At 43.0% G+C, this 25,877-nt stretch overlaps 1 protein-coding gene across 1 annotated transcript in view; it reads right to left on the bottom strand.

Moving 5' to 3' along the window:
• Positions 1–4,480: 4,480 nt before the first annotated feature.
• The window catches only part of OSMR (oncostatin M receptor), a 75,341-nt gene continuing 53,944 nt past the window's right edge, over positions 4,481–25,877 (bottom strand). Inside the window, 14 exon segments of the mRNA XM_039545825.1 lie at positions 4,481–5,076; positions 5,078–5,517; positions 6,404–6,476; positions 6,767–6,845; positions 8,831–8,995; positions 11,280–11,459; positions 11,964–12,065; positions 12,598–12,798; positions 13,555–13,777; positions 14,447–14,523; positions 15,437–15,599; positions 20,697–20,842; positions 22,298–22,461; positions 24,363–24,492. Of these exon segments, the coding sequence (XP_039401759.1) occupies positions 4,914–5,076; positions 5,078–5,517; positions 6,404–6,476; positions 6,767–6,845; positions 8,831–8,995; positions 11,280–11,459; positions 11,964–12,065; positions 12,598–12,798; positions 13,555–13,777; positions 14,447–14,523; positions 15,437–15,599; positions 20,697–20,842; positions 22,298–22,461; positions 24,363–24,492 (2,306 nt within the window). The 3' untranslated portion in view covers positions 4,481–4,913.

Raw genomic sequence — 25,877 nt, 5'->3', positions numbered from 1 at the left:
CACAGGGCCGCCTCTATGCATTTCCATCCTTCCTGTTATTAGGGAAAGTGGTCCAGAAAATAAAATGAGAACAGGTGACAGTAATATTGGTAACACCACATTGGCCAAGGAGACCTTGGTTTTTGGACTAGAGCTGAAATTAGGACTGTCACTACAGCTTCCAAAGAGACAGGACTTCCTCTCACAAGGTCCTCTGCTTCATCCAGACCAAACTGGCTGCATCTAACAATCTTCCTATTTGAAAGGGAAGCGCTAGTACTGTTGGGTCTGTCGTCCAAAGTCATCAGAACACTTATTTCATTTAAAAGACTGTCGACCTTGAAAGCATACTCTCTGTCTGGATCAAGTTTTGCAGAACATGAAGCAAGCCCTGGAAATCCAGGAATTCTGGCTATCTTCAATTTCTCCAAGAAGGCTTTGACAAAGGTCTCTAATCCAGCACCATTGCATGTCAGGTGTCTGCCCTTAATAGCATGATGTTCGCAGGATCCATGGGTTCTCTAGAACCACCAGGTAGCTTAGGGCAATCCAGTTACACAAGCTGGAGATTAGACCTCTTTTTCCCGAATGGAACTTCTCACTTGAACTGAGAGCCCAGACAAACCATCCCTTTGAATCACTGATGTCAGTGTCAAAGGGCTTGGGGCTGAACGGCAGTCGAGCAAACAATCACAAAGTTGGCGCCTCTGCCGGAGGTGAATTTTTCTTTTCACACTCCCCAAGAGGTGGTTCTACCTTCATTCCGTCCAATGCTACAGCATCCTGCTGAGGAAAGGTGGCACACCTTAGATGTCAGAAGGGCTTTGAAAATTTACCTCAAACATAGTCCACAAGGAGATGAGATGCCCTGAGTATCCTTCCTTCCAAAATGCCAAGGACTTATAGCTTGTCATGCCATCAGAACATTTTCAGCCAGCTCTGTCTACTAAGGGCTAAAGAGATGCTGCACCTGAGGCCCTATGACACCCAGAAAGTAAACTTGCAGAATGACCCAGACTCGAGAGCTTGAGCTAGAGGGAGGGACATAGTGTCGTTTGGAGTCCCTTCATCCAGGAGCTATAGCTTGGAGGCTTTTGTTGCCTCCCTGCTCACTCACACTCTCTCTCTCTCGATTCCTTTATCTCCTGTTCTGACTGATCTTGTCAAACATGCACGCCTGCTCCACTGTCTGACGGCACAAATAGATTCTCATCCTTTCATTCTTTCTCCCTCTTGCATAAGAGCTTCTCAGAGGGCAAATGAGAATTGAATCTAGAATGGCCCACTTTCCCCTTCCTTTTCTAGCTTCCCAAATATCAAAAACCTCCATATTAAGAGAAATAGGGTTACCTGGTCTCTCATCTAGAAAAGGTCTCCCGCCTCTAATGAAGGAAAAGAAAAATTCTTGAGACGAAACACTATTTTCTTCAAAGGCAGAGAGTTAATTCTGCTTATCCTGGCTGTACACGCTCTAACTGCCCACCTGAAGATGGGCTAATGAACAGTATTGAAGATTGCTGATTGATATGACAGTCAATGTGGCCAACTAATCTTTGTGCAGGATGAAATCTATTAAAATGACCAGTGCAACTAGGTGCTTCATCCATGTTGATACGTGAATTGGGCAGGCACTATGCTTGTACAGCTCCCAGCACAACAGGGCCTCTGAGCACTACTGTAATATAAATAACCAGTTCTTTTAATGTGTTAATCTAAGAAAATTGCTCTCCTCATTCCTATGTTGCCCTAGCTCTGCTTTTACCCGGATGGCGGGGGATGCTTCCTTCTTATGTCTATCAGTCACTTGTGCAGAAATATAGATTAGCTGATACTTGCATCAGAACCCATGTTGTAAGTCAGGAAAAAAAGCTTTCTATCATTTTGTCCAAAGCAAAACTGTAGATCAGTTGAGTCTTAGCAGAAGATAAACTCCAACAAATGGCCAAACTGCATCATCAAGAGCATATTTACAGAAGTTGCAAGCTATTGTTCACTAACAATAAAAATGTCCATTTTCAATTCCTGCTGGATTGGTCTCCTGAACTTTGTGGATTAAATGTTGAAATTTATAATACCAAGCAAAGGAGAAATTGAGACTGCCATTTTAGATGATGAATAGGTAAAAACGAGCTTTGTTAGACAACAGATTGGAAATCTGATTTTAAAAGTTGTAAACCGTTTATTATTTAGGAACTGATAATGGAAATAAACCAGATAAATCCTTGATACTCTCTTAGGTAAGATGTATCATATTGTGTGTACGTGTGTGCACAGGGAAGTAGGAAGAGCAAGGAACTAGAATTTTCTCTGTGAAAAAGTGGCTACTATGAGACTGATAGTGATTTTTTTTTAATATAGGTATATTGTTACTAAAAAAACCCAAGCAAGTTACCATATTTTATACCTGTCTTCAGGCTCACAAATATAAATACTGCCACAATATGGGCCAAATCTTCAATGGTGTACATGTAACGTAGGTACCTAAATAGCTCAATAAATACGAAGCTGCTGATCTATGCATGCCGGGGTATTTGCGCACCTCAGCTATATTTTCATGCTTCTGAAGATTTGGGCCTACACTTACAAGTTCTGTCCCAAAAGTATCAGTGACTGCTTGTATCCATCCAGATTCTATGAATTTCAACAGCATGATTCTCCCACCACACCGATAGGCCCACTGATGGATAAGAATACGTTGTGCGTCTATGGTTGCAATGTTGTAGCAGCCCATTTGTCTGTACTTTTATTACATCGTAGTCCAGGGGTAGTCAATAGGTGGATTATGGGCCAAATTTGGACAGCCAGATGCTTTTGAATGGATCCCAAAATCTTTCTATTTACTTATCATCATTGGTTGTTTTTTTTGTTATTTTCTTTGGAGTCTGAACCTTGACTATACCTTGACCAAGAAATTTGGAACTTGACAAAAAATAATTGACTACCGCTGCTGTAGTCTCTTGCCAGTGCATCTGACTGATCAGTTAGTTCTCCTCCTATCACGCTCATTTTAATATGCAAGATCTCGACTCAGGAGCGTTACATTGTAAAAGATAACTTTGTCCATTTTGTGAAAACATACTTGATTCTAACGCTGTGCTCAAAAATGGCATTTTAAAACTGAGTTTGGGTGCTTGTAAAAGGTTCCAGATCGAACTCCTTTGTCCATATGAGCTTCCATCCAGTGTCCAACTATAGCCAGAGATGAAACTGAGATCTTCTTGCTCATTCAGTCTTTGGCATCTCTGATGGGATTGCCATTTTGGGTTACACCTTTGACAGACTAGAACCTAGTCACTTGCTTGTATGGCCCCTGAAATACTTTGCCTATCCTACTGAGATCCTCTGAAGATAATTTGGGGAATAGTCTGTACATTTGGCATTTAATTAGTTTATATGAACTGTTCACTTTTGCTCATAAGAATTTTTCTTTAGAGGAAACTCCTTTTTATATATCCTTAAATGATCTGGTTCATTGCAAATACATCCTTTAAAAATGTAATATTTTAAATGGTAGATCAAATTCTTTCTTAGCTACTAGATATTTCATGGAAATTAGATACAGCGAGGATCAGAGATCACTCAGTTCCACTCCCTGCAAATGTAGGATTCTTCCCTGCAGTACATTTTCTAATATCTTGTCCAGTTGAGTTTTAATGTAACACATGATGGGATTTTCATTACTTTCCTTAAGAAACTATTCCACATTCAAATTCACCTTAATGACAGATTTTTTTCTGATAATCAACCTAAATATTCGTTTTCTTGATTTTACTCCATTTGTGAAGGATGTGGACGTTGTAACATTTTATGAACAGTATATGTCCACCTGGTGGTTTGCTATATGAGTAAAGGGGGTTATTCCAAAAGGAGCTACATGCACCGAAAGGAAGACAATAACCTGATAGCAGGTGCCCAGCAAACACCTGACAATGAAGAAAAGCAACTGCTGTGAAGATCTCTACCCAACCCCTCTGGTGTGCCACATAAACTGGTTTAACTAGGCTCAAGAAACACAGGGCAGACAAAGGACTTTGGAGGGACTCCCTAACTGCTGCTGGAATGCAGACTGAACTCAGCAGTCAGAAGTGAGGGTGCCTGGACCTTAAGCTTAGGTAAGATTGACATGCATGTAATCCTTGTGTTAAAACACCCTTGCTCTTGTTATGCTTTGTTTCTACTGTTGAGAGGAAACAATCCTTTGTTTCTGAAAAGGCCATTCTGAGTCCAGATATTCACTTCTGATCAGAGTTGCTGAAGCGTTTGCAGGGCCGAACCCAGCTGGGCCATCATGATTGGTACACGGAGGGAGGGCTGTTCCCTGAGACTCAGTCTAAGAGAGAGAATCATAGGATTCCCCCCTAGAGGCAGGTGGTGAAGGCATGAGGCCTAGCACCTGAAGGGGTGCACTCAGAGAGCCCAGAGAAGGGTCAAAGGTGAAGCTAGTGCTGTGTACCACAATAAATTATTTAAAGCACTTAGCCCCCAGAACGAAGGCTTCAGCTGACCTTTCATGGCAATTTTTTTATTATGTGGAAAATTAAATACAAAACACAGTCAACTAACATTCTGACCCCAACCAACCAAAGCCAGGGAGTTCAAAGCTAGGAGTAATGTTCCATGCTGAGGTTCACAATACATGCCTTCTATATTAGTGTCAGCAATGCAATAAGTCCATGCGGGATAATACATGTGAAGGGTGTCCCTTGACTATGATCAGAGAATGAAAATGTTTTCTGTGGTAATATAATGACCTTGCACAAATCATGGTGCATCTTATATCGTGCATTCATAGATTTTAGAGCAAGAAGAGACAGTTGTGATCTGATTTTGTACATACGACAGGCCATACTATCTCACCCTGTAATTCCTGCTTAATGCCCCTAATTTCTGATTGAACTACAGCATACAGATTGTTTAAATATGCAGGTCAGTTTTTAATGCCGGCCTAGAAGCAATAACACTGTTGAGTTGCTAGAAGTAGAGCTGTCCTTACTGTGAATGTCTTCATCAGATGTAGACGTGACCAGCTCTGAACCCAAGACTGTTTGTATTTTGTAACTTGAATGTTCCAGCGGCTCAGTGGAATGGGGCAAATTACTTAACCTCAGAACGAGGTACTTCCATTTGTGAAATATATCTTAAACTACCTTCTCTCTCAGTGATTTCTCTTAATGATGTGACAGTGTCTTTACTCGGAATTTCAATGTAATGCTGTGGCTGGTACGACAATATAGACAACTGTGGCTCACTCTTTTCTGACATCCAGAGGTTCTGATAGAGGCTGGAACCAAGTGCAGTCTGGGAAGAATAGGCTAAGTTTTCAAATGAAGTGCAAGCTTCTGGAGCTGACTGTGTGCACATCAAATCTCCCTCTTCATTTTGAACAAAATACACCCAGGAAGGATTGATAACTTTGCTTTCACTTTCTAAGATAGTCCCATGGCTCCACAGCTGTAGTGTATTGGCTTCTGATGTATTATCCAATACTACAGTATCAGGAATGCAGTCACTTAGCTTCATTACTGCTTCAGAATTAAGCTGCAGAGAAATGAGAAGACAATTACTTTAGAACAATGAAAAATACACTGACTAGGTAAAAAGGGAATTATTGTTTTAAGCATTTTTAGAAATATAGAGTAAATTCTGTATATCAGAAATTTTACAAGATGTATAGGATTGGAAGGGGCGTACACATGGTTCTAGTTCACTAGAAGTTTGATCTTCAGCTGGATCTAATTATAAGACAATTTTGGAGAGCTCTTTATTTAATCTCAACAAAGGAAATTTGCTGAGCAATGAGACCATGCCCCTTTAATTTAAGAACTTGCACATTTGTTCAGTTTCCATCATGTAACATTGGAAACCATAATTAAGACTGCAACTGACTGTGTTAAGCCTGTTTGGGGGGCTTGCCCTTCTAAAAATCCACAAGGAACATAAACATTGGCAGGTTAAGTTCTCCCTGAAGTCTGACTTCTTGTAGCAAACATCAGGAGAGGGAGCAGCGATCAGGCACAGTTTACAGGACTCACCTAGTCAGGAGCTAGTGCATGTCTCAAAGAGGAAGAGTCAAATTAAGCTCTATCTTTGAAAGCTAAGATATCAAAGGGCATTAGAAGGACTTTGCTCTGGCAGGTCTGAGTGTGTGGAAAGAGCTTTTGTTACTTTAAAAGTAACTGTCTAGATCCTATCCTTACAAAGACAGACTTCAAAGCGTAAACTAATCACTACAGAGTCATGTCGATGGAAAATGGAGACTTTTTTCAACCAAAAGTAAAGTTAATCAGACAAGCCATTTGTAAAATGAGCATCATTATTAAAAACCAGAATTGTCAATACAGAAAAAAAATTCGAATACTTTTTTGCTGGATCTTAGTTTGAGACTGGAAAAATTAAAGTTATTGGATTTGTCTAATCTAATCACCTTTAATCCATTGCATGAGAGGGCTTTGCTTTTGTTAGGATTGGGAATTTCGGGACAACAACAATCCTTCATCCTAGAAAAAACACAAACAAGTAAGAAAATTTGTTTTGTTCATTTGTCAACATTCATTCTCCCTTCACTTGTGCAGCAGGGCTAAGATTCTTACAGAAATAAGTGGAGATGCCATGTATTGTATACCACAGCAAGCCAAGTATTCAGGGCATCCACTTACTAAGATGCTCAAAGAGAGAAATGAAGGAGGTATTATGAAGGGGGTTTAAATGGACAAACTACAACTCCGTTTTGGATTAAAACATACCATTTCTCTATTTACAGAAGGAAAATGTATTGCAATGAACTTACCACTTGATTTTCCAGAAGCACACAGCACTTATTAGTACAAAATGAACCATCACTAGCAGAACAGGAAGGTAAATCTTTGCTATGAAAGAAAAATAGTATTTCAAAAACCAGTTTTCTAACTTTCCCTTGTTTGAATCAATACAATTAGAGCTTCTGGGATAAAAGATCATCTTTAAATCAAGCATGGCTGTCTTTCTAAAAGATCTGTTCTAGCTCCACTAACAGTCACTAGAGTTGATAAAGGAATCACTTGATGAAATTCTGTTCCCGGCATTATGCAGAAGGTCAGACTAGATTATCATAATGTTCCTTCTGGCCTTCAAATCTAGAAGTGAACACACATTTTTTGGCATTTACTTTTATTGCCAAAAGTTCAGCTTTACCAGTCCTTTAAAAAAAAATTGCCTTTTACTTACAGGCACCATCATTTTACCTGAGCTGATTTGCTAACTATAAATGAAAATATCAAAGATTTCAAGGAGTAGGTATGTAAATACCCTCCCTTTGGCTATGTCTTCACAGCAAAAAACAGTGTTTTTTATGCTGAGATTGCTATCCTGCAGTAAAACCCCAATGGAGACAAAGCATGTGTAGTTCTGACCTCAATGTAACTGCTCAAGGTCAATCCTATGTCCCTCTGGGATTTACCTCAAGCAGCTACATTGAAGTAAAAACTGCCTATGTCTTGTCTCCTCTAGGGTGCTCCACTGAAAGGGTTACATGAGTGTAAAAAATACACTTTTTTTTTTTGCCACGAAGACACTTACTTAGCAAAGCACTTAAACATCTCCAGTCCATCTATCCCTGTAAAAAGAAAGAAGCGACGTAAATAGGATGTAAGGATATACTTAAGTGCTTTGCTTATTGGGGGCCAAAGGCCCCAATACTACAGTGTTCCAAGTGCCAAATCAAGGGAGCTGAGGGAGCTCAGCACCAAACCGAATTGAGCCCCCAGAGTTTGTTTCCACAATAGTTACCAAGGGAGTCATGCAGTGGTGTAACAAACAAGGAAATTGAGTTTTGATATTAAATTAACCAAAGGGGGCAGAAGGGATGGCTTCTCTTGGGCCATTTTTTAGTGTTAGTTTATGGATTTTTGTTTTCTCGCTGGTTCTGGTTAGGAGCCCTTGCTGTCACATACAATTCACTAGCTGTCTGGGAGGGTCTAGGCACTGAGGTGTAATGGTAGTGCATGCTGCTCAGTGTAAAATGTACGGTTTTCATGCACTAATCAACACTCCCACTTCTTCTGAGGACAAAACTGGGGAGTTTCAGCTTGGGAGCACAAGTCCCAAGAGTCAGATTCTGGTGTGACATCTTCAAGCAAAGAGAATTACAGGTAAGTAATTACTCTTTTTTTCTCTCTCTGTCTAATATGGCTACAGTTAGTGAGCATGATTCTCATGCAGCGACCCTTTGGTCACATCTAGCATGGAATGCAAGAGTTGGTGGATTTGTAAGCTAGTTTTTCATACAAATCAATGTTAGGAAGTCCAGCGCCCTTATCTGCACATAAATTAACTACTTGGTCATGAAAGCAACAGCCAGTATATGAAATGGTTTATAGTCTTCTATAGGTTATAAAATTAGCTGGAACTAAATAAAATTCCTCTCTAGTACTCTCGTATGGTCTGGTATTTGGAGAAGAGGACCAGGAGTCAGTATTCCTGGGTTCTGGTTTCAACTCTGTCACTCATTTCATTCTGTAAATGAGCCTCAGTGTTGCTATCTGCAAAGTGGGTATAAATTTGCGTGCCTACCTTACAGGGGGTTTATGAGGCTTAAATAACATGGTAAAATGCTTTAAATATGTTGTCATGTTTATAGATGAAAGGAGCTATACAAGTACTAAAACATTTAATTTGGCAATTAGTATTATTTGAATGCATCCATTAATAGATCCCAGTTAGAAGATGTATTTTTCTCAGATCCATTCATCTCTACCTAATCTAATAAACTTTTTTTCTTTTTAGAAAAGAAGCCAGCAGTGATAGGTGCTAATTTCCCTTCTTCCCGCCTTTCCCTCCAGCGCCTCAAATACATATTTTCATTTTCTAAACTCACAGTCATGTAGTGTATCTACATGTATATAGGCATCGATGGGGGTCTCTCCTCCGCCAGTGTAAGCTTTAACTGCCAGTGCATATGTTGTTTCTGGCATCAGGTGTTTCACCACGTATCTCTTTTCTTCTGGGTTTTCTATAGTGTATTTACATAGGACTGTACCATCTATAATCAAAGGAGATGTTACAAACCATTACTCTTAATTGTTTTTTAATGTGCGTTGCCTTTCAGGAAGAGGGATGTGCTCTAACTCAGTGGTTCTCGTGTCCCCCTTCTTTGTGTCGATAGTCCTTTACACCCCCACAGCTCCTGACACACAAGTACATATACTGCTGCCCAGCTCTGAAGACAGAGGAGAGAATGGCAGCTGCTGGCCAGGTGCACAGCTCTGAAGGCAGCGCTGCTGCCAGCAGGAGCGGAGAAGTGTAAGGGTGGCACATTGCTACCCTTACTTCTCCACTGCTACTGGCAGTGGCAATGCCTTCAGAGCTGTGCACCTGGCCAGCAGCCGCCGCTTTCTGGCCTCCCAGCTCTGAAGACAAAGCAGCTTCTCATGCCCCCACAGCAGGGCCGCCCAGAGAATTCCGGGGGCCCGGGGTCTTCGGCGGCGGGGGGCCCCCGCTCAGGGGCGGCTCTAGACCCCAGCGCGCCGAAGACCTGGGGGGCGGCATTTGGCTCCGGTTGAGCTCCCGGGACGAGTGACTGCGACGGGTGCCGTGGTCCCGCGGCTCCGCTTGACCTGCCGCAGTCATGCCTGCGGGAGGTCCAGCCGAGCCGCGGGACGAGCGCCCCCTCCGCAGTCATGCCTGCGGCAGGTCCACTCGTCCCGGGCTCCGGTGGACCGGCCGCAGGGGCCCCAGAAAACACTCGTGGGGGCCCCTGCGGGACGCGGGGCCTGGGGCAAATTGCCCCTCTTGCCCCCCCCTCTGGGCGGCCCTGCCCACAGAATACATTCCTTTGAGAATCTCTGCTCTAACTCATTACTGCTGGGTTGTGTGGCACCTCTTCTGATTGGACTGGAGATAGCAGCAACAGTGTGTCTGAGAGAGCCAATCCAGTAAGGACCAGCCACCAACTTCCTGTCAGAAGTTTCTGCTTCTGCCAAGCTGCGAGCTCTGTTTCCACTTCCACAATTCTCTTACCTTTTGTTAGTAGCTTTTCAGCAGGTTTTGTTTTCTTGTTCTGCCTCTGTCTCTTTCTTCTCTCTGCACCCTCCATTCCCCACCCCGCAGCACCTTACTGATAGCTGAGAGGCAGAAATGCCTGCAGTACAAGGGACACAGAGAAACTAGGGCTAGCAATCTGTTCCCACTTCAAGTGTTTCTTAGCCACGTCCCTCATCCTCCCCAGCCTCGGTGCTGGTTCTGCCTGAGATAACACTCCCGCCCCCCCATCGGTATATCAGAACTTTGCTCTTACACCCTTCCTGGATGAGAGTATTTGCAGGTATGTACAGTTATAGTAGAGCCGACTGTTCCACAGTTAATCTTGTTCTGACAGGATGCTGGTGGGCAGGCCCCGGACAGCCCAGGCTCACGCAGACATACAGCTTTACCTGACACCAGTCCTATCAGAAGAGGGGAATGGACCCACGGGTGGTGAATCAGGACACAGTCCATGTTGGAGAAGAGAAATCAACAGGTAAGAATAAACAATTTTTTTTGCATTCAGTGGGAGTGTCTGAGAATTTGGATGCACTGAAATTTTGTCATCTTGAGTAGAGTTCAATGCAGGACAGGAAAATAGAGACGATATGCCAAGTAGCTCTGGGCCACAAATGCTTAACACAGTCCCCAGGTCAGCTTCACAACTAGACGAACAGATTGTGTAGAGCAGAGCTATGCACATATTCACTTAATGGAATAAGGCAAATGGACCAGATGGGGAATTTCCACAGAGCCACAACCGTAAAGCTATGAAAACATCAGCACACAACTACCTCTACAAATCCCCACTGTCATAATAAAACTGATAGCAGCTTCTTCGTCTGTCTTCCAAAAAGAGAATGAGTGGGAATTTGGAAAACTCCGCCCGAACTCAGTTCACAAGAGATGGAAACTCAGTGCAAGGCAGGGAGCTGATACTGCAGCCATTCCACCTGTGAAGTGCACTCTGAAGTCCATGGAATCTCCCTGCATAATGGCCTACAAAATGGGAGCCCTAAATAATCCTCTGTGTATTAGCAGAGTCCTGCTTCTGTCAGTTGAAAGCACTCTACACTCAGTCCTTGGAGAGAAGGCGCCAGTTATATCACTTTAGAGGTCGAAATCATTCCATTTAGTCCCCAGTGTGTTGATTTATCTGCCTAACATGTAAGTGTGAAGAACTTTTCAGGAGGTTCCAGTTTATTGATCTCCTGAGCAAAAAAGGTGCAGCCTTTCACACATTGCAGTATGTGATGTATTGGATTGATGGGTGTACAGCTTTCTGGGTTCAAAGAATCAATTACCTGAAAGAGCATGTTTTGTGGATCCCTTCAAACTGCATTCTTCTTCCATGGTTTTCACATAAACATGATAACCTCTTATGAATCCAGGCTGTGACTCATTTATGGGATAAGAATCCCAAGTTATGGTTACAGTATGGGAAGTCATCTCAGTTATTTCCCCTTGAGGGTTGAGTCTAGGAGCTGGAAAGAAGGAAATTGACAAACATGTTGTTTAATTTCTAGAAAGTTTATCTCCTCACTTGGCATTGCTCCCGCATTCCCATCTGTTGTGTCTCATTAAATTTGAATTGTTTATAAACTGAACATCACGATTTTCAAATAAAAACTGAACTAATCCTGTTCTTCCTGAAAGCCTCCTGGTACCACAAAACATCTGTGGGCCCATCTACATCATGCATAGAAACAACTGTTTAATCATAGTTATTGCTAACGTTGTTATAGCTCAGTTTCCCTGACTGGTGTGGACTCTAGTTTTCCTGAGATCTATACTAACCAAACTGCCTCATAGCAGTCAACAGAGGCTATTTTGTACGGGTTTATTACATGTATGCAATGGGTATGTCAAACATTGCTTGTAGTTAAGTGCAAGGAGGCAGAGAAAAGACAGTACAGCTACAGAACTCCCCTCTATTTTCATGAGCCCCATTTAGCAAATATGTACACATGTAAAATGTTTTCACTTACCCAGTTCTTTAGTGTACCCAACCTTCTTCCCCAGGAAAAAATCTTCATTAGCTAGAGATCCATAAACCCTGAAGCTGTATCTCACCCCAGGCATGAAAGCAGCTAGAAAATAATAAAACTGTATTTAAAAAGATTAAGCTTCAGTAGTTTTAGGTAAGAAAACAGAACCACATTTGATTTATATGGAGATCTATTCATTAAAAATCCTGATCTTGCACCACTGAAGTTACCCAAAGGAGGCCCTAGGAAACACAACTCTTAGTGCTGGTAAGACAACTGGAGGTGTTGAAACCGAATCCAAGCTAAATTCTAGTAATGTCTGCCTGTTCATGGTGTTTGATCAAGATAGTAAACAAAATAATACCACAGATGGTCCTGATGGACAAACACCTGTCAGCAATGGTCTTTACTTGGTCCTGCCTCAGTGCAGGGAGTTGGATGTTGACCTCTCAAGGTCCTTGCCAATCCTACATGTCTATGATTCTGTGAAAGAAAACTGACACACTGGGCAGTTGTTAGTCTTTAATAATTGATTTCCCAGAAACTGTTTCCTAAAATTCAGATGCATGCCACCCAATGCCCTAACAAAGAGTTGCAGCATAAACATCTTAATGAAGAATTGTTCTGCTTTCACCTGAGTTGATGAGACAACTGGAGGTGTTGAAATCGAATCTCTTCCACTGAAAATCACAATGCTGGGACCTCGGAAAGTTGCACCAGTCAACAATGTATCCATGAAATGCATTTGTGGCCTTCCAAGAAATATAAATGCCATCAACTGTGCCATTAACTCTTTCTTCTTCAAGGTCAGTGTGATCAACCTCTTCTTCAGCACCTTGGAAAGAATGGACTAAAGCACTTCACAAAATAGTACATCTATCTATCTAGAATATATATGTTTTCTAGCAGGAAGACCTATACTTTAGGTCGAATTAAGATTGGTAGAATTACTATGCTAGTATTGCCATTACTATACCCGGTGACTGGATACCAGTAAAACTTCAGATTTTGTCTTTTCAATAATGTTTCATCATTATGAAATACTCACCCCCCACGAATAGGGAAAGGACCCTGACAGTTGATCCCTACCACTAAGAGGCTAATTACTCAAATACCTTCTAGTTGGGTGACTGCATTAAATTTTTTAATATCAGGAACGGAACTGCAGGCTCACAAAACTGGAGCCCGAAATAGTAGGTCACTAGACTCTGATCCTGACGTGAGTTCTATGTGAGTAGGATCCTTGCATCCATATGCAAATGCAGGACTGAGGACCTTGTTGGTTAAACCCATATGTATTTTGCTCACTGGGATAACCCCATGAATGTACCATATTATATTTGTGAAAGCCCCAAGTGGGTGGAGAACAGGGAATAGATAGATACAAATACTGCTATTATCTTACAGGCTAAGTGATCTCCATTGATAGACGGTAATAGTTTTCAAACACATCAGTGGCAAAACAGTCATTTTAATTCCAAGACTAGATTAATTATTCCATGATGATAAATAAAATTTTACTGACTGTAAAATAACTATACAAGATAAGCACCCACAAAAGTTATTTTAATTGGATTGAAGATACACAAACCATTATCTGTCGCCCGGGAGATGATTATCACTGAAGGAAGTGAAGAAGTAATATTGTTTCTTGCTGCCACGCTGATTTTGTAGGAATGGTTATCGATGGAAATTGTAGTACTGTTTTGTGATGCAGAAATGGAGATGTGTTCAGCCTCAGAGGCTTTCTCTAACTTTTCCCAGGTTATCTCAAATGAAATACCTCCACTATTAGCTCTAAAGTCTGGAAATGGCTGGGAAAAAAACGAAAATATATCAAGATCTATTTAATCTGCAGCTAAATTTACACTACTACAAATTGTATTTGGCATGATTCTTATGGTAGAAGCTTTTAAGGGTAAGAAGGATACTGTATTTGTGATATTCTGTTTTACAGGGGGAAAAAAGAGAGAATTGGTTTTCACTTGAAGGATGACATTAAACAAATGACAATTATTTCCACTTAACCCATATTTTATATGTGCATATAGAAATATTTTTTTAAATTACGGGGAGTTTTGAAATAAGGCAATCTGAAGGATTTGTGTATATTGTTTCTTATTTGTGCTTATTGAATGGACAATTTAAAAAAGCAGGCTTTCCATTAACTTTTTAAAAAATCATTTTGGCACCCAAACATAACATCACAACATTTTCTTGGGGGGAAATGGAGGTTCCACTTAAAAAAAAAAAAAAAAAAGCAACATATGGTCCAAATCCACAGCTTTTTGAACAAAAATCCAGACTCTCTCAGGACCAGTGTAAGCAGTGTGGTGATTATGGTTTCCATTATCACAAGAGCAGCACATCATATGGAAAACTAAAATGAGAGCGAAATCTTGCACCCTGCCAGGAAAAATACCCCAGATACTGTGCCAGTCATTTCTGTAAGCATTCTTAACCATTTCTGTGCCCAGACTCACCTTCCAGAATAAGGTCACATTCCGTCCTCCCAAAACTGGGGTAACTTCTCTCCAGACATCAAGTTTCCCTGAGGGAACTGCGATCAATCACATAAAACAAAGCTGCTGTATATTGGGAAGGGTGAACTGTCCAAACCTTTCCTAATATTTGTTAAGGAGACCATCCCACGTGCAACTCAGCTAGACCCCAAAACTCACCGACCCTGTGCCTCCAAACCAAAAACTGAAACTCCCTTGAAACTACAGAAACGACTCCTGGATCATTCCGTGCCAAGCCCCACTTCCGCTCCCTCCCCAACACACACGGCTGTTCCCACCACTGAATGATGCCTCCACACTCAAAACTCACAGCTACTACTATGCCTGTTCAGTGGTCCAGCTGCTCCCACTTCATATCTCCCCAGTTCTGATTCATCTGGTGCATTCTGGGCTCTATCAAGCACCAGAACTTCAGATTTAAAGTGGTGGAGACCTAGCAGAGTGATAGATTCCAGACAAACAAATGGAACCTTTTAAAGATGTGCTATGCCAACAGTCTGGGGAGGCACAGGAAGAGGGGGTTACAGGGAGGAGAGAGCCAATGGTGTAATTCAAGGCAGAGACATCATAGAAGATAGCTGAAGATATGCTGGGAGTGGCAAAGAGAAGAAGAAGAGTCAACTAGCACACCTCCCTGGTCAGGGAAAAACGTGATGGGATTGAGTTTGGCACAAGGTTCAGATAAAGCACCTGGAGTTCTGAAACCTTATCTGATTTCACCTGAAGCTCGAGTTTCACCAATCAGTCTGTTCTGTGCACATATTTTAAAATGGTATTGACCCAATACCTGCAGCTCTTAGGCTTGCTTTTCCTCTCCAGCCCCATACACCAATGACAAGCAGCTTGCTGGTATTTCCAGACATCAGTCTGGCTGATGGCAAACAGCAACTTGAAGAGCAAGTTTCAGCCTCCCACCCCTCCCCGTCCCCCTTCCCAATGGACTGAACTCACCTGCTTCATTTGTTCTGACTCTTATGGTTTTGCTCCATTCACTCCATTTCCAGAAGTGGCTAGCTGTACCACAGCGCATTCTAAAGGCATAATTGGTGAAAGGCTGCAAGCCACCTAGGGTGAGGTGTGGATATGAATTTGATTGAACAACTGAACTATTGTGCTGCAAAAGCAAAGGAGAAATGTCACATGGTTAGGGTTCAGACATCTTTCATGAGAAAGAGGTTGTTGGCTGAGATTCAGGAAGTCATTCTGTCCCCCGCTTCAATCAACAGCACGTTTATTACATCTGCCTTGTCAAGTTTGACCCAATGCAGAAAATTATGTGGAAACATGCTGGAAAAGTCAGAGTAGGTCCAAATACATGGACATATGGGAGGCCCACAAAGAGCTCTATTAACCCCTTTTGCTAATGCTGTCGATAGGAGCCCTTCAGGTTGGTCTGCCAATATTGCTACGCCTCTACCCCGATATAACGCGACCCGATATAACATGAATTTGGATATAACGCGGTAAAGCAGTGCTCCGGGGGGGGCGGGCTTGTGCTCTCCAGCGGATCAAAGCAAATTCAATGTAACGCGGTTTCACCTATAACGCGGTAAGATTTTTTGGCTCCTGAGGACAGCGTTATATCGTGGTAGAGGTGTACTTAATTTTTTATCTATGTAGGTTGAAAAAGGTGTAATTAGTGAGACCTATTTCTCCCACTTCTGCCTCTGGTGCTTCTGCTGGTGTCCATGTGCCCCTTTCTTTTATCATATATTTAAAATATCTACCTACATGGACCTCCTTACTAGGATCAGGTAAATAGGATGATGTTCTGGACATGTACATACCATTGGGTTATTATACACATGTTCCACATTGGACCCTCCCTTCAGGTGTCCCCCCCGACTTGCTACCATCCTCAAAAGCAGTGTTTCCCAAACTTGGGACGCCACTTGTGTAGGGAAAGCCCCTGGCGGGTCAGGCCAATTTGTTTACCTGCCACATCTGCAGGTTCAGTTCGCTGCTCCAGGCCAATGGGAGCAGCTGGAAGCGGCGCGGGCCGAGGGACTTACTGGCCGCCACTTCCAGCAGCCCCCATTGGCCTGGAGCAGCAAACCGCAGCCAATGGGAGTCGTGATCAGCCAAACCTGCGGACGCGGCAGGTAAACAAACCGGCCAGGCCCGCCAGGGTCTTTCCCTACACAAGCAGCGTCCCAAGTTTGGGAAACACTGCTCTAAAGGATTAGGATGAACTCTACCCAAGATAAAGTGGGTCTGCAATAGGGACCCCATATTTTGTATAGTCCCCTCCTCTAAACTATCATCTGTGATGATCTCCCACAGTTGGCACACTTGAGACACAACATCCACTGGGAGATCTTCAGGGAGGCCTGTCCATCTACACTTCCTACAAAAGTGGAGCACTCCTGCTTGTGCTTTACTTAGAGAGGCAAGGGGGTGAGGTAATATTTTTTTATTGGACCAACTTCTGTTTGTGAGAGAGACAAGCTTTCAAGCTTTACTTGTCTTTTAATATTCTGGAGCTGAGCTGCCTGTGTGTGGACTGCACCATAGGGAACTCTAGATAAACTTGTGAAGAACAGGCGAGCTAAACACTCACTAAAGTATGTGGAACAAGGTTATGGAGACTGCTGCAACCTTCCTCCCGGTCCAGGAGGCTGAGAGGGGTTGGGAAAGCTAGAAAACTGAATGTTCACACAAGTCTTCATGGACATCAGCTATACTACATGCTGTAGCTGCACAGACACCAAGCTGTAATTCAAGACATTCTGCCCCCTACACATAGGCCTCTACCACTGGAACTGAAGCTGAAATCTCCATTAGCTCCAGTAATATTAGGGCTTATAAGGCCTCCTGCCAGTACATGGTAGCAAGCTCTTACACACTGCAGCAAGTCTAGCATTCTACCCAATAGAGGGCAGTAATGTATATGCAAACTAGTCAGCATAATACATCTGGGAAGTCTAAATCTCAACTGCAACAGTTCTTTGGTCACAGAGACATCACAGTCGTCAGCAGTACCGCACAATGAGGCTGCACAGACTTCCCTGGTCATCAGTAGGAATAGAATTCAGGATCACCTGTCCCAGAAAACACAGGCCTCTACAGGTTATGTTAAATTATTTATCCATAGGCTTGCCAGAATGCAATTTTAATTTTTTGTAATTTTGTTCAATATTGATGTTTAAGCAATTTTTAAAACTTTAATCTATTTAAATTTTCACAATTGTGCAAAATTATGGGCAGGTCAGGCAATGGGAGGGTCTGTTAGGCCTGCCCCACCCTACCTTGGTTCTTGCTCCACAAACAGAAAGCAGAAGGCCAGAGTCCAAAGTGTAGGCAATGCAATGTTTATTGGGGTTAACAAGAAAGCATATCCACAACTCTGTACACCAGTAGTGTTTTTCTTTCCTTTATCTTCCTTTTTAGTAGGCTTAATTATACCTGTAGTGTATGCCCTGGTACCACCCCTTACAATTTATGGTCATGTTCCGTTTTGGAGGGTCTTGAGTCTGGGGGCTTCGGTACCACCTCTTTTGTACTGCATGAGAGGGGTAGGGAGTGAGGTTATGTACTGGGCAGGGCCACCTTTTCTTTGGCTTTTAGTGTTCCTTATACCTCCTCCCTTGCCTTTCCTGACTGGTTGCTTGATCTTGTCTTGGGAAAGGAGTTGACTGACGCATCCTGATGGTTTTCAGCTCCTCAAGCTTTCACGTGGCCAAGCCTGAGCAATTTACTTTGCTTCCTAAGCTTTCTGCATTCTCTCCTTTTGCCATTGCTATTCACACAGCCATTTTTTCCTGTGTGTCAGGCTCACATGCTACAGAGCATCTATGATTCCTCCTTTCCTGCTCCTCATCCAACCAGGCTGTCACTAAATCTTGTTGCTATTTGCTCCACAACATTTTAAAAACACTTGTCCATAGCCAGATTCCCTTCCCACCACCCAGACACATGCACCTTCCTCACCTGTAGCCTCTATTATTGCTTCTCTCAAGATTTACAGTGACTGGAAAGTGAAAGTTCAAACTGGAAACAAATGCTGATTTTTAGGTGAGGGGGGTTAATGACTGGGACAGCTTGCCCACGGATGTCTTTCTACAAGTTTTGTTCTAATTCAACCACGTTGAGCTAGATGCAGAAATCATTGGGTGAAATTTTGTGTTATGCACAAGGTCAGACCAGATGACAACTGCAGTCCATTTTGACTTTAAATACCCAGGAATTATGCAACTGCTACGATTCTCTTCCTGACCTGATCAGACCACATCACTCACTACTAAAGTCTCTCCACTGGCTCTGTCCCAACCTAGCTCTTGAATTTCATCTATCAGATCTCTCCTGCTGCTCCCACAGAGCCAGCCTCAATAACTTGTCTGTTCTCAGTGGCCTTCGCAGTGGTGGTGTAGCCGTGTTGGTGGCAGGATATGAGACAGTCAAGGCAGGAGACATCTATTGGTGGTGTGATACTCTGATTATCTTCTCGAGACACGAGGAAGAGCTCTGTGAAGCCCAAAAACTTGTCTCTTCCACCAACAGAAGTTGATCTAATAAATATATGACCTCACTCGTCTTGCCGCTCACAATAGCTTTCATGGAATCATAGACTATCAGGGTTGGAAGGGACCTCAGGAGGTCATCTAGTCCAACCCCCTGCTCAAAGCAGGACCAACACCAACTAAATCATCCCAGCCAGAGCTTTGTCAAGCCTGACTTTAAAAACCATGAAGGAAGGAGATTCCACCACCTCCCTAGGTAACCCATTCCAGTGCTTCACTACCCTCCTAGTGAAAGTTTTTCCTAATATCCAACCTAAAGCTCCCCCTCTGCAACTTGAGACCATTACTCCTTGTTCTGTCATCTGCTACCACTGAGAACAGTCTAGATCCATCCTCTTTGGAACCCCTTTTCAGGTAGTTGAAAGCAGCTATCAAATCCTCCCTCATTCTTCTCTTCTGTAAACTAAATAATCCCAGTTCCCTCAGCCTCTCCTCATAAATCATGTACTCCAGCCCCCTAATCATTTTTGTTGCCCTCTGCTGGACTCTTTCCAATTTTTTCACATCCTTCTTGTAGTGTGGGGCCCAAAATTGGACACAGTACTCCAGATGGGGCCTCACCAATGCTGAATCGAGGGGAATGATCACGTCCCTCAATCTGCTGGCAATGCCCCTACTTATACAGCCCAAAATGCTGTTAGCCTTCTTGGCAACAGGGGCACACTGTCAACTCACATCCAGCTTCTCGTCCACTGTAACCCCTAGGTCCTTTTCTGCAGAACTGCTGCCTAGCCATTCAGTCCTTAGTCTGTAGCAGTACATGGGATTCTTCTGTCCTAAGTGCAGGACTCTGCACTTGTCCTGGTTGAACATCATCAGATTTTTTTTTTTTTGGCCCAATCCTCTAATTTGTCTAGGCCCCTCTGTATCCTATCCTTACCCTCCAGTATATCTACCACTCCTCCCAGTTTAGTGTCATCTGCAAACTTGCTGAGGGTGCAATTCACGTGATCCTCCAGATCATTAATGAAGATATTCAACAAAACTGGTCCCAGGACCGACCCTTGGGCACTCTGCTTGATACTGGCTACCAACTAGACATGGAGCTATTGATCACTACTCATTGAGCCCGACGATCTAGCCAGCTTTCTATCCACCTTATAGTCCATTCATCCAGCCCATACTTCTTTAACATGCCAGCAAGAATACTGTGGGAGACCGTATCAAAAGCTTTGCTAAAGTCAAGGAATAACACATCTACTGTTTTCCCCTCATCCACAGAGCCAGTTATCTCCTCATAGAAGGCAATTAGGTTAGTCAGGCATGACTTGCCCTTGGTGAAGCCATGCTGACTGTTCCTGATCACTTTCCTCTCCTCTAAGTGCTTCAGAATTGATTCCTTGAGGACCTGCTCCATGATTTTTCCAGGGACTGAGGTGAGGCTGACTGGCCTGTACTTCCCCGGATCCTCCTCCTTCCCTTTTTTTAAAGCTGGGCACTACATTAGCCTTTTTCCAGTCATCTTTTGTCTCTCACCTGGTCTCCACCAACACTGACAGCCTCAAAGGCCTGAACATTTCTCCTAGAATGTGATTCGATCACACACACGTGCACATTTGGCATTCCACCTACTAAGGGCCAGTGGTTCACCCACCCACTACCCATGGTATTAAAAACCATGAAACAAATATACTATACTCCATACCCAAAACCACCAGTTGCTTGTCTAGACTGAAACTTAAGTTTCTTACCAGTTCCACTTGCCCAGTTGGGTGGCGATTTTCAATCTGACATAGTAGCTTAATTGCTTTGTGCTTGGGTTGCATACTCCAGTATAAACTGACTTCTGTGGCTTTCATATCTTCTACAGAAAGGTCAGAGGGGGGAAATGGATGAACTGCCAAAGGGAAAGATAGGTTAGATTCTGAAAAACTTGAATTCAAGCACTTTCAAAATGTCTTCATTGAGCAATAAAAGTGATTACGAGGCTTAGTCTAGGATTTCCTCATTATATCTCTCCCAGTGGGATTCCAGGCAGAGGGACACATGTATTAGTAAAAATAAGTGATGCTTTTAGAAATTGAATCTTTTATTGTTTATCTACTGCTCTGGGGGCTCTGAGGCCCAGAAGTAGTTCACTGGACTAGGAGCCAAAGACTTGCAGTTCTATTCACCACTCTTCGATTGACTGAATGTGAGAAGGTCAATTAAACTTTCCGTGGCTCAGTTTCTGCATCTGAAAAATGGGCCTACTGCTATTCATCTTCCCTTGTTAAAGTCCGTTGAGATCCTCAGATGATATGTGCTCCATAAGTAGTAGTAGTAGAAGACTAGATGGTGTCTAAATCTGACCCTTGAAGGCTTCCATTATTGATACTGCAGAGCTGGAAATGTTGGGTGTAAATTTGGTTTTGCTTTATTTGCTAATGTTTTTAAAATCAGCAAAAAATCTACATCAAATATCTGCAGCGATAGAAAAATGGCAGGACTTGCCTAAAAAGGCTGGTTAGAAGAGCACTCAAAACGTAAAGCTTTATATCATCAGAAAGAAACATCTAGTATTGTTACAAGAAGCACCTACAATTCCTTGAACTAAAAGCAGTGGGAGAAAAACTCATTTTCTTGTGTTTTCAGTGTGTTTCCTTTATGCATTTGAGAGCACTTTGTGTATAGTCAATTTTTCTGCTTCACTTAGGGTAAATTGCTCTTCTTGACTCAGGCACTAGCATGATAATAATACTGTCATCCACCGCTCATGGGTGGCATGTGCCCACTCCCTCAGACTCTGTACTAATGTGTTTGCCACTCAAATGTCACTCCTTATGAGGGAATCATTCAGTCTAGGCTCAAAGTTATGTCCATCCCACACAAATTTGGTTTTTGAAGATTTACATCAGAAACATGCAATTGTGAAACTGTGGTGTCAAAGTCCTGTATGCCAAAGGAATGATCCCACAGCCCTTTGTTTCCTGAGTGGCTCCTTTTTTTGTGCTCTTCATTTGGGCCCTGTGTTGCGCATCACTTCCCACATTTGGCAGATTCTGAGGCCACAAAAGGGATCATTTTGATCACTTAGCTCTCAACCTGGAGATCAGACCGTGTTCATCAGTAACAGCAGCTGCAAAACTGAAACTAAAGAGGGGGCAGGCAAGTGTGGGCACAGAGAAGATGGGAATCGGGGCAAGCTGGGAAGGAACAAATGTATTTCTAGCTTTCAATCTGAGAGAGGTTTTCAGACAATACTGCCTCAGAGAGAAATAGGAGGGGTGGCCCCAGAATGTTTGCTGGTGGTGATCTTCAGCCTACCCAAAAGAACCTTCAAAACATCAACAAGGAGCAGGAAAATCCTTACCTCTATGAGCTACATCAAGGACAAAATAAGCACTTCTCTCCCCTAGAGGGTTTTGGGCAGTCAGTGTTAGGTTGTATATCATCTGCTGGCCTATCGCCCAAGAACAACGGATGGGTTCTAGATAAGTGTCTGTTTCTGTGTAGCACAATGGTTTTTGGGAAAACCTTTCAAGAGAGAGGAAAAAGACACTGGTTTATTTTTCTTTGATTTAAAATCATAAATGCTGCAGAAGTGCAATAATGGATTCAGAAACTGTGATGCCTACCTAGAACAGAACTAAAACTTAAATAAAAATACAGCTATTGTATATGCATAATTCTCTATCAACAAATGTAACAAATAGTAATTTCTATTATATTTTAAAACAACTGTGGTATAAAGGAGGGTACCCAGGAATGGTTTATTTGAAAAGCAAAAAGCTTTCAGAAGTCGGTAAGCAACTGTGGCTGATTATCTAATGAGGTTGGGTGATCTAATACTTCTATCTTGTTTCATGGGCTGACAGTTCATGCCACTCAGTATTCTGCAGGAGAACTGTGGGGATAGGGAATTGGACGAATTCCCAATGTTCTTGCTGTTGACCACAGAAAAATTCCATGGGAGTTAAATACTAAAATTCTGACCAATTCAATTCTAAAATGGCCTTATGCAAGACGGTTCAGTAACAGCCCATAAGTATTTTCAGTACTGTTGGTTTTTCAGCAGAGGTTAAGCTGTTATACAGTGTCCTGAATGGACTGAACTCACATGCACAAACTTACTCATGTCTATAACTGTAGGAACCAAACCATAAAACACTGATGCTTTCCAAACTGTCCAACAACTGGAGGGGAGCTGGAGGGGGCGGGGGCGGCATAGGCATAGTTTGACTATTTTGTGGGGGAGGTGTGACACACACACTGAAGCCACTTCCCCTGGTTCACTGGCTCTCTCCCCCACCTGGAGTGGTACCTGGGCTGCCAATGCTGGGGGGCAGAAGGGCCGGCTTAATGGAGGAGCCCCATCTGCTGCTGCGGGGATGCCACATGCATTCCCCTATCCCCTTTTCTTCCCCCTTCCCCTTCCCCATCCCTTCCCTGCCCCGTTCCCCTTCTCTTCCCCCACCCTATCCCATCTCCCTTGCTTTCACGTGGCCTCTTCCCCCCACCGGCACTCACAGTTGAAACAGGCTGGTAGCCATGCGGGGTGCCCAGCACGCATAGAAGGGGAAGGCACTAGGACCCAGGAGGTGGCATCCAGCAGCAAAGGCAGTGAGCCAGAGGGTCCAAGTGAGCTGGAAACATGCCCGCAGTGTAGGCACGACAGAGCCCCCCTATTCTCTGGCAGGCTGAGTAGAGCAAAGCCAGAGCAGCTCAGTGCTTGCCAAAATTGAGGGGGACAATGGCATGTGACCCTGGGTGCCCCCACATGCCTCTGGGAGGAAATGCTGCCCAAACGACACCTATGGGATGTGGAGGGGAAGGGGCTGGGATGAGTTTGCGCAAGTAAACGTGTGCAGTCTCTAAACAAAAATGAATTAGCAATGCCTAATCTTAGGCAGGGCTAGAAGTGAGAAAATGAGTGTGGCTCACTCTGATTAGAGAGCTTGGTTCCTGGGCTGTCTCTGACAACCACAAGGTGGTGGGAACAGAATGAGCCATCCAGCCCTTCTGACAACAAAATAGTGAGTAAAGGAGAATATATTTCCAGGACTCACGTGGACTTTCAGAAAGCTTTGACAAAGGCCCTCACGAGAACCTATTAAAGAAAATCAGTCCTGGTTAAGGAGGTAATTTATTAGTGTGATGGGTCAGAAACCGGTGAGGAGACTAAAGCAAGAGTGAGGCTAGTTGGTCAGTTTACGACATGAGAAAGTGTTAATGGTGGGTGCTCCAAAGTCCTGTGCTGTTAAACCTCTGTTGTTTGAATGTATTGCTTAATGAGCTGGAAAAGGGTACAACTCCTTGTAGCATACAGAGAAAAATACTTTAATAGATTCCAAGGGCAGATGGGACCATTAGATCTTCTCGTCAAACGTCCTGTAGAGCACAGGCCATAACTAATTTAATCAATTAAGAAAACGTACCTTTCAAACAAGTGGTATTTTGTTGAATAAAGCCCATAAAGATAGGTATCTTCTCCTGGATTCCAAGTACAGGTTACTGTCGTCATGTCCCGAGTGTCACAGTAAAGATCTTTAGGCTCATGAGGTGGTTCTTGTAATTAAAACCAAGGAGAAGATCAACATGACAAATGTAGCAACAACTACATAACATTTTTGCCTTTAACTAACGATTAGCATATACAAAGCCTGGTTGAGTACAGGCATTATTATTTCAATTGCACTCATACAAACACAGCCTCAGAGAAGAAAGCAGACTAAAATGTACGGTACTCTGAAAGATCACTGCACTCCAAACATGTTATTTATGTAAAATAATGATCTATCCAATGTTTAGGATGTCACCCAACTTAAAACTTGCTTCTATACTTGGAGGGGAAAAGTTTTATGCTATGCTAATATTGTGCACATTCAAGCTGAATTCTTAGGTGACTGTGTTCAACCAGCAGAAGAGCTGTGTAAGCTCAAAATCTTTTCTCTCTCTCTCCAATAAAAGATCTCACCCAGCTTGTCTGTGGTTGTTAAGTCAGTGTAGTTGTAGCTGTGTCAGTCCCAGGTACGGTGACTAGATAGAAAGTGTGAAAAATCAGGATGGGGATGGGGGGTAATAGATGCCTACATAAGAAAAAGCCCCAAATATTGGGACTGTCCCTATAAAATCAGGACATCTGGTCACTCTAGTCCCAGGATATTAGAGACACAAGCTGGGTGAGGTAATATCTTTTACTGGACCAAATTCTGTTGGTGAGAGAGACAAACTTTTGAGCTTAGCCTCAGACCTAAGAGCTCTGTGTATGTCTACACTACAGCCGCGCACCTGCACTGATGCAGCTGCACCGCCGTAGTGCTTCTGGTGAAGACACCTTAGTGAGAGGCAGTAGCTATGTCCGACCAAGTGCTGACCACACCGGTGCTTAGATCAGTATAACTCACGCCACTTGGGTGTCGATTATTTACACTCCTGAGAGATGTAACTTTTACCAAAGTAATTTGTAGTGGAGACATAGCCTGGGAAATGTATTCAGAGTGTCACAGCTAAATACAAGGTAGAACAGATTGTTCAGCATAAGTAGTTAACACATATTTCAAGGCACTGTTCAAGGTGAAGTGGCCTGTTAACACCCTTCCAGTTGGAGGAGGAAGGCAGCTGCAGGGGAAAGGGAAGGGAGGGTAGTAGATTGCTGTAAAAAGCCATAAATCTAGGGTCTATTCAGTCCATGATTTTTAGTATCTACCAAAGTTATTAATTTAAGCTTCCAGGTTTATCTGTTTGCTAAAGCATTAATAGGTCTTGGGATTAATCCATGAACCTCTTTTAGTCAAAATCTACTTGCGCTCTTTACACTTGAAAACAAACTTTTCTTCTCTGGAACGTGTAATGCGAGGGCACACAGTCGGAACCAGTTCCTCAGCTGGTGTAAATAGGCATAGCTCCACAGAGGCCACCGGAGCAATGCTAGTTTATAGCAGCTCAGAACC

Source organism: Mauremys reevesii, linkage group 6, assembly GCF_016161935.1.
Source record: "Mauremys reevesii isolate NIE-2019 linkage group 6, ASM1616193v1, whole genome shotgun sequence".
In the NCBI taxonomy this organism is placed as follows: Eukaryota; Metazoa; Chordata; order Testudines; family Geoemydidae; genus Mauremys; species Mauremys reevesii.
This window is presented reverse-complemented; position numbering and strand designations above follow the sequence as displayed.